At 39.5% G+C, this 8,763-nt stretch overlaps 2 protein-coding genes across 2 annotated transcripts in view; one reads left to right on the forward strand and one right to left on the reverse strand.

Annotated features, from left to right (window-relative positions):
- The window catches only part of LOC306917415 (troponin C, slow skeletal and cardiac muscles), a 368,649-nt gene that overhangs the window by 154,144 nt on the left and 205,742 nt on the right, over window positions 1-8,763 (forward strand). The window lies entirely within an intron of this gene.
- On the reverse strand, window positions 814-7,106 carry irf10 (interferon regulatory factor 10). The gene is made up of 8 exons (XM_079514791.1): window positions 6,930-7,106; window positions 6,042-6,234; window positions 5,445-5,569; window positions 5,118-5,184; window positions 4,619-4,714; window positions 3,931-4,317; window positions 2,187-2,305; window positions 814-976 (listed from the first exon to the last, which is right to left on the reverse strand). The coding sequence occupies exons 1-8, from the start codon at window positions 7,092-7,094 to the stop codon at window positions 872-874; spliced, it is 1,257 nt and encodes a 418-aa protein (XP_079370917.1). The 5' UTR covers window positions 7,095-7,106; the 3' UTR covers window positions 814-871.

Here is an 8,763-nt window from a genome sequence, read left to right on the forward strand (position 1 = left end):
AGGGAAAACGATGAAAGTATTTTAAAACTCTGATACGGGTATTATCTCCTCTGATTCAGCACACTCTCTCACTTTAGTGATTTTGTTTTTGTTTGTTTGTTTCTTGAATTGTCAAAAACAAAAACCTTACTCGTTGATTTTTTTTTCTTTGTCAATGTTATAGCTATAAAAATGTATATTTTTAAAATTGTGAATCTGTTATTATATGATGTTCGCTAGAAATAAAAGGAAGAAACGGCTTTATAGATTTAATTTGAGGCGTGACTTTATTCTCTGCATAGAAGGCTATGTACTTTATTTAGGTTACAAACAATATTAAATATTGTGAATATAGCCTACTCTTTGTCAACATAAATCAAGAAAAATATTGTTATGCCATTATTTAATTATATAATCATGCTTTAACAATATTAAAGCATGATTATATTTGTATGATTATCATTGTTAGTCTAGTTCTATGGCATCCAGTAAAATAATTATTTTAATCATGGCTACAACACTGTAATTTACATTTACATTTCCCTTACATTTCCCAAATGTATACATGCTCAAAGAAGACATACTTCTGTCATGTACATTATCATTGCTTTAGGATAGAAACCTCTTATTTCCATTATTTGAGACTTTTCATTACTTTTTTGTAAATTAATGCCCTACTTTGTCATTCTACAGCATCACACAAACAAAGCAAAAATAGCAAGCTCAAAACGCAGCACGTAGATCTGCTATTTTCTCTTTTCTTTTCATTTGAATCGTGAAAAGCGGTTTCGGACATAATAATCCCACCCGAGTACATTCTGTTGGGAGAACATACATATAGTGGTGGTGGTGCTGGTGATGACATCCATCCCCTCACATACCCTGGCTGCTCCTACACCTCCTCTCTATCTGCGTTGAGGGTGTGAGCTTGCAGCTTCTCCTCACTCTCTCCTCTGTGGAATCTCTGCAGCAGTTCTACAGCGAACAAGGGCACCACCTGCTCACAAGCCACCAAGGGAATGCACAAAAAGCATTGAGTATGATTATGGCGCCCTCTCCTGGTGATACATAAAGAATTCATTAAAAATATACTGTTTTATGGGGAAGACAAACATTTATCATTTAATGAATATAAATATATATTTTTTTGACATTCATGTTATGGTGTAAACTATACTGTAAGAGGACAAACCATAACAAGAAGAATACATTTGGGAATAATGGGTCAATAATACATCATCTTTATTACATGGCTTGGTTGAATGCTTGATTCTCATTGGTCAATCGCTGAATTCAGCTGTGTGTTATTTCTGAATAATGACCGTTCCGCTCAATAACGCAACATTCTAAATTCTACACGGCTTGTGCTTATAACCACGCCCCACTTCTGTGGCCAACGCGGATGTGCCTCTTGCCTACAACAACTGTGGACAGTTTCTTTGGTCGATAAAGAATAGTTTTTGACCGCAATGGAGGCACGGCGTCTCAAGCAAACGTGCGCCACGTGAGGCACCACCGAGCGAGCTTAAGTGAGCGAGTTGCCGTGACAAATGTTGCGAAGTTCGATTGAGCCGACTCACCCGATAGGCACAGAATGGTAGCCTAAATCATGTTCTGGCGAGGCCGTTTGCCCCGACTGCCACTCAAAGTAGCCACTAGCCAATCACAGTGCGTCCTTCACAAGCCGTGTAAGGTTTGGGGATGACGCCTCAATAACAGACCGCTGTCTAATCAAAGCCTCAGAGGCGGAACACCTGTCTGAGCTGTATCCAACATGACAGCCATGTAAACAAACACACAATATCATGTATAAATTATAACTAAACGCTGCTCTCAAGAATGTTTTTGAAAACATTTGAAGCGAGAAATAAACAAAGCAGTAACCGGAAAATTGATTCTATTTGATCAACGTACACTTCCTTGTTTTCCAAGGTGACCGTGTTACTTATAGAATACTTTAATTACCGTAAGCAAGGAAATACTTTGTTTTGTTGTTACTTTTGGGTCAATTTATTCATATATCCATTAAGTAGCTGCGGTGGTAGTTGTTGAGAAATAACTCCCTTCAGAATGATTAAACACTGAGGCGGAGCTGAGGTGTTTAATCATCCTGTTGGGTGATATATTATTATTATTATTACATATTTTAGTATTATTCCTCTATATGGAAATATATACACCTGGTTGCTGATAGCGTCATTACGTACCTCTACCACGATCAGCTTTCTACATTTGGGGATGTTGGGGTCTGGATACTCCTCCCCAAAGCACAACTCAATATCATAGTGGGGTCTGGAACCCTCCCCATGAATGTAGTTTTGGAGCTCTGTGCATGAACACGGACAGGACAAAATGACAGGTAAGTCTGATTGACGACATCAAAATGGTACATTTTCTGCATTTATCTACTGTAGTAACGCCATTTCCGAAGCATTTTACAATGTTTGCATAATTGCATTATATCTTCATAGTCTTTTTTTCTAGATCAATGCTATTGTTCACACTGATATAGACCATCTACAAGGTCATAGCGCTTTGCAATGTGACAATATTTGAAGAGATGCAGGTTAGAAGTCGTTAACCATGCAATGAATAGCAATCGCACCGCTCTAGTAATTGTTTTATCTTATGGTAGATTTCGTTTTTTTGTGTGGGAGTTTGACAATTGTGGAGTTTTTCTGTCATTCTCCAACAGTCAGAGCCGTATAACGGGGCGTTAACATTAAATGAGTGTAATTTGAGCCAGGCTAATGAACACTTTCACGGCTGCCTCCACCTGTGAATGGGAAATCCAAATCTTTGCTGTCGAGTGCAAACCTTGCATGTCCAAAACAGCAAATTGTCATGAATAATTAGTGATTTCACAAGCTCTAATGCATGCATGCAAATAAATGCAAAAACGTTGCTCTTAGAGAGCGTGTGTTTTGGACCCAAACAGCAGAACTCAAAACCAGAATAAACATTCAATCAGTTTTTAATTCAACCCAAATCCCAAAACTGTGTGTGTACTAAGTTGTTTTATAATAACATGAAGTATGGCAGGCTAGCACGCAGGTGTGGATAGTTAGTAGTTACTGGGCGCCATTTAAAGCGCAGTGGTTATAAACAAATGCTCGAAACTAAAGTATCAAACGAGTATCAAACAAAACAAAGCTGAGGCACAGCATTGGCAACTGAACGCTGAGCAAGGCATGAGTCTTGCTAGGCGGCCTGATGACAATCAATGTTGATAGGCTGGCCCTAGGCCTAGACCTTTTTTGCTCTTCCTGAACCTACTGTGATTATATCAGGGAATAGTTGACTTGGACTTTAGCTCTTCCTTGAACCACCACACTCCTTGCACCTTAATTCATATCCTAGCACCTTGAATAATGTCCTTAATATATGCACCTTATATATATCTTATCTCAGGTACCATGTGTAAATATGTTTTTTCGTGGAAAAGCTTGTAGCAAAAGCTTGTAAATATCTAAGACCAGCATAGAAGATAATCACTTTTCCTGTACTTGGTACTGTACGTGGTAAAACCCCCCCTTTTTTTCCTTCCCTTTCTTTGTTTTTCTTCAATAAAGACTTTAACTGTTGTGCTTGATGAGTACATGAACCACACACAGTTGTGCAGCCAAGCCTTTATTTTCGTTCGCATTCAGCTCAAAAATGAATGCGAACGAAAATAAAACCTCATGAGGAATAATTGGGGAGACGAGGGGATGCAAACAATGTATTTTGTAGCCTATCTCTGTTCCAGTTCGAAAATCCAAAGTGAGGTGATGTTCGCCTCACGTTTACCAACACTGACCAACATGACCAAAGTGCAGCAATTCAAATGGTGGGAATTTAATGCACCAAACACAGACAATGTTCTGGCCCAATACAATCTCCAACCAACATTTACTCAGCTTTATTAGGAGCGAATCTGATAAGGCCAGAGACAAAGTGCACTTTACTTACCTTTGTGAAATATAGGCATATCGAGCAGCTTACAGGTCCGTTCCCGGTTCAGTTTGTTGGGTCTGTCGGTGTGCTCTGCCAGAGGACCGCTCCAGAAAACCCTGCCCTGACAGAACCTCTTGACGAACACGCCATCAGGAGCAACCCACAGCAGAACGCCCCGCTCCAGGTGGGACAGGAGGCAGCCCATGGTCTCCGTTATAACCGGATCCTGGAACATCACCTCTGGGGAAGGGAAGGAGAGTTGCTGGGCGCTACAAGGCCCATATATCCTCTCGTTTCCCAACGGAACGGAGCCCTGGAGGATGAAACAGCCATCTGGGCTGCTAGTGGACACCTCCGTCACGATGTGGCCTTGGTATAACAACCTCACACGCATACGGAAGTCTGTGCGGACACAAGCATGCATTCTCGTTCAATACTAGTCTTCCAGTGGAAGAGCAGGTAATTATTTAGTTTACATTTAAATGCATTGGTTACACGATGGTTCTCAAAGTATAGGTCCAGGGGGACCACCAGGGGTCCTTGGGGGAGTCCTTGAATGACTGATTGTTTGGAAACAAATGGGCCCTTACGGGTCTGTAACTCAGAGGGGCGTATATTAGCCGGGGTCTGTGGCCTAAAGTATACCAAACTGAGGATTCTTTGAAATTAAAATGTTTGAGAATGACTGCATTAGGGGTCTTACCAGTTATAGCCAGTGTGGGGCTAAGAAAGGTTAGCGGAGGAGAGTTGTGATGGCGCGGTCTTCCTCCGCAGTACATGTGCTCCCTCATGAGAGCGTCTACACAGGAGCAGAGGTCGTTTTCCACATAAATACAGACACAATACCACAACTTTTCACCCTTTTCTCACCTGGCCACAGGTTGGGAATCGCTGGATTACATTATTACTACAGCATTGGTTCTCAAAGTGTGGTCAGGGGACCCCCAGGGGTCAATTCGGATGGTTCCAGGGGGTCCCTAACCACAAATTTTAACCACTTTATCCATTTATACAGTACATTGGCTATACAAAGAATTGCAGATCTACAAGTTCACAGTACTTTTTTAAAGTACTGGACATGGGGAGGTATTGCACACCACCAGCAGCTGGCCTATACCAACCACTGCAGATGTTTCGTTCATTTAAATAAGTTCCAGATTACAGATTTATTCAACAGTGTGTATCTTAATTGTGGTCCTTACCATTCACATTTGGGACTTCATTTTCATCTTCATTTAATGATTCCGTCTTACAGAGAAACTTAGGAAACTGAAACACACAAGCATGTTAACGCAACATTCAAAAGATATTATTATTATTAATATTATTATTAACACACACACACACACACACACACACACACACACACACACACACACACACACACACACACACACACACACACACACACACACACACACACACACAATTGTCAGGTGTGGTGTTACCTGTGAGTGTGGGGGTCCCTGTGAGTGTGGGGGTCCCTGTGAGTGCGGGGGTCCCTGTGGGTGCGGGGGTCCCTGTGGGTGCGGGGGTCCCTGTGGGTGTGGGGGTCCCTGTGGGTGCGGGGGTCCCTGTGGGTGCGGGGTGCCCCTGGCAGGGGAGCTGGGCCCACCAACCTGGATGGCCAACAGATTCTCTATCTTGGGTAATTCTGAAAGAAAATAAATGTAGAATATAACCAGAATATAAAACTTAAACTTTTGAAAGCCCTAATATGTATTATATAGGAGGCTACACAGTACACTAAATAAACAAACATAATAGGCATATCCTATGTACTGCATAATATACATGTCCCATATACCGCTCTTTAACTTGCTTACACTGTATATAAGCAAGTTAAAGAGCGGTATATGGGAAATTGGTGCACTACTGTAAACTTACCATTATCTTCTTTCACACTTGTGTCACTCACCGTAAAAACTGATCTTTTGATTTGCTGATTTAGAAAACCAATGGGCCTAATTTAATATAAGCATAATTATTATAAATATTATTCGTGCCACGCTGTGAGCTTGTACATCTGCAAATAAATGTAACATCTTTGAAAAATCTTGAAAGTGAACCAGTGATTTAGGAGGCGTTTGTAGAATAGGCCTCAGGTCTAGATGTTTTAACTGCACCTGTTATGACTATGCTGGTGTCTGGCTGGACGCGGTAGACCTTGTAGGGTTCAGAGATGTCCAGCTGGCTACGCTCCACCACCTCCTGGAAGTCTGTGCTCTTGTTCAGTGCACAGCGCAAGCGGGTCTTCCACATAGTTGGGTCAGCCACGTCCCTCCCCTGCCTGTACTTACCCTTGTACACAGCCCAGGCCTGCAGGGGGACAAGCACACAGATCACATATAGTACAGCTCTCAAACATGTTCATGTCAAGGTCAAGGACCCCCAAATTGCTATGTATATTATGTGGCTGCAGACCCCTATTTGAAAATGTTTTGTGCCAGCGACCCCCATAAGAGGTGTTATGTTCACCCCCCCCCCAAAAAATATATTCTAATTTTGTAAAAATCATGATCACAAGGCAATGCATCAGCATCATAAAAAATAGGGTTAAAGTGGTTAAACTATTTTTGATGCTTGATTTTGATGCTATAATTCATTTTACAGGGGAACCTCCTCAAGGGCCACTAGGGGTCTGCAGCCTACACTTTGAGAACCACATACTGTACAGAAACTCTTCAATTCGATACAGTATAGTGCTATATCAGAATACCGTAGCCTACATTTAAACATTTTAACCATTGCAAAATATAAGCTACATTCTGTGTAATTTAAGGCTGCATTATGATATAAATGTATTAACTTCCTCATAGAGTTGGCCTATCGTTTTGACAATAATTTCATGTACACATTTTAAGCATGGTTGTAGTAGGCTGGCAATTTTAGCTATTTTTTAACTTAAAATTTAATGTTCAAAAAAATAATTATGACAGAGCTGCCCCAACAGGGACACCACCAGAAACTATGGCCTTTTCATGATGCAACACGTTGCAATGATAAATATCTACCTTGAAAAGGGCTGCATCCTCGTCCTGATTGTAATCCTTCTTTGCTGCATGTTTCCATGGGATTCTGAACATTGTCTTGTCCTCTTTCTCCCAGGAGAGTCCTTCATACTGTCCACTGTCTATCTGAGCTATCAGCCATTCTCTCAGGCGCATCTTTCTTTCCATCTTCAGTGCACTTTATCAATGATCCTCTTCTTGCCAGGTATAAAAAAAAAGAAAAGAAAATATATATTTGACTAACAGTGACACTATCACGCAGTGACACAATCACAATGACAATTCATTTATTAAGCCGCGCGCTCTGAGCAATGAGAGATTCCCACTTTCCCAATATGCTACTTTAATACATTACAAACATTGTCAATGCTATAAATAATAGCCTATTTTGTCCAAAAGGTAAATAGTACGCCTACCTAGACAATTTCCATCGTTGGATTCTATAGTGAAGAACCTCACCTAAATCATTTGTAAAAATGTGGCATAACGTTGCAAATATATAGGAGCGCTTTCAAAACCGAAAGCGAAAGTTAAAGAGCTTCAAGTTCATGCTTTCAGTTTCCTGTTGCTTGCTGAGCACGAGCAGCAGTGCGTGGGGTGATAATGATTGATTGCAGCCTGCAGGGCTGCAGTCTTCTGTGTAGCCTACAAACTGGATAAATTGCTGTAAATGAAATGAATGATTAAAAAGTGTAGCCTAATTGATTTGTGTGGATAGGCTACCATACCACCAAAATTGATAAATGTTAGCTATTCATTTAGCAATTTTCCCTCATTTCCATGCAATCTTGAAAGAGAGAAGAGATAAATAGATCAACACCTGCAGAGTCTGATAATTCTCACGAGGTAATCAGCTGATGTAGGAATGTCCCCATGCATCTAGGAAAAATAAAAGAAGAAATACAAAAAAAAAATCACACCCGTGTGAAGTGAGGGGCATATATCAAAGTCTAACTCATGTTGATTAGGTGATGTAATGGTGATGTAAAACAAACAGTGGCAAAACAAACATTAAATTCTCTTTATTAATGGCATTTAATGTTCAAGTGTTAGTACAAGATGACGTACATTTTCCCTTCATTGTCAATGGCATTTTTAAAACAAACATTGAACTAAAAACAAACATTAAACCTGTATAAGAAAACAGGTACAAAGTAAGAAAACATGAAATGTGCGTTTGGCCACAAATTAAGTGAATTAATTGAACCCCCAAATTCAGGGGGCTTAAAGCGCAAATAACATGCATTTTAAAACTGCTTTTAATATTTAATATCATATTGTCTATGTCCCTCGAAGTTATTTCTAATGGTTTGAGCCTCAATCACCACTCTGATATAACCAGTCCTTGTCATTTATTTCTGGACTTTGAAAGCAGTTTTAGCTGCAGTACCACAATGTCCTGAGGTGGTGGGGGTGCTGATATGCAGATTATGTAATATTTGAGTAATTATAATATTGATGCTAGATAACACCAGGCTTGTTTCCATTCCATGCCAGCTTGGAAAATCAACAATGGTGGACATTGTAAACAAAGTGGAAATGTATGTATGTATGTATGTATGTATGTATGTATGTATGTATGTATGTATGTATGTATGTATGTATGTATGTATGTATGTATGTATGTATGTATGTATGTATGTATGTATGTATGTATGTATTTTATTATTTATTTATTTATTTATTTATTTATTTATTTATTTATTTATTTATTTATTTATTTATTTATTTATTTATTTATTTATTTATTTATTTATTTATGTATTTATTTATTTATTTATTTATTTCATTCATTCATTCATTTTTTTATTGGGCCTTTTCTGCCTTTATTGATAGG

The sequence above is a fragment of the Electrona antarctica genome (assembly GCF_951216825.1).
Source record: "Electrona antarctica genome assembly, chromosome: 2".
In the NCBI taxonomy this organism is placed as follows: Eukaryota; Metazoa; Chordata; class Actinopteri; order Myctophiformes; family Myctophidae; genus Electrona; species Electrona antarctica.

Coding starts and splice junctions, on each gene's coding strand:
- irf10 (XM_079514791.1), bottom strand. CDS start 7,094: ATGGAAAGAAAGATGCGCCTGAGAGAATGGCTGATAGCTCAGATAGAC. Junction 2,306..3,930: donor TATGCCTATATTTCACAAAG/GTAAGTAAAGTG, acceptor GTTCATGCACAG/AGCTCCAAAACTACATTCAT. Junction 977..2,186: donor GAAAGCTGATCGTGGTAGAG/GTACGTAATGAC, acceptor GCTTGTGAGCAG/GTGGTGCCCTTGTTCGCTGT.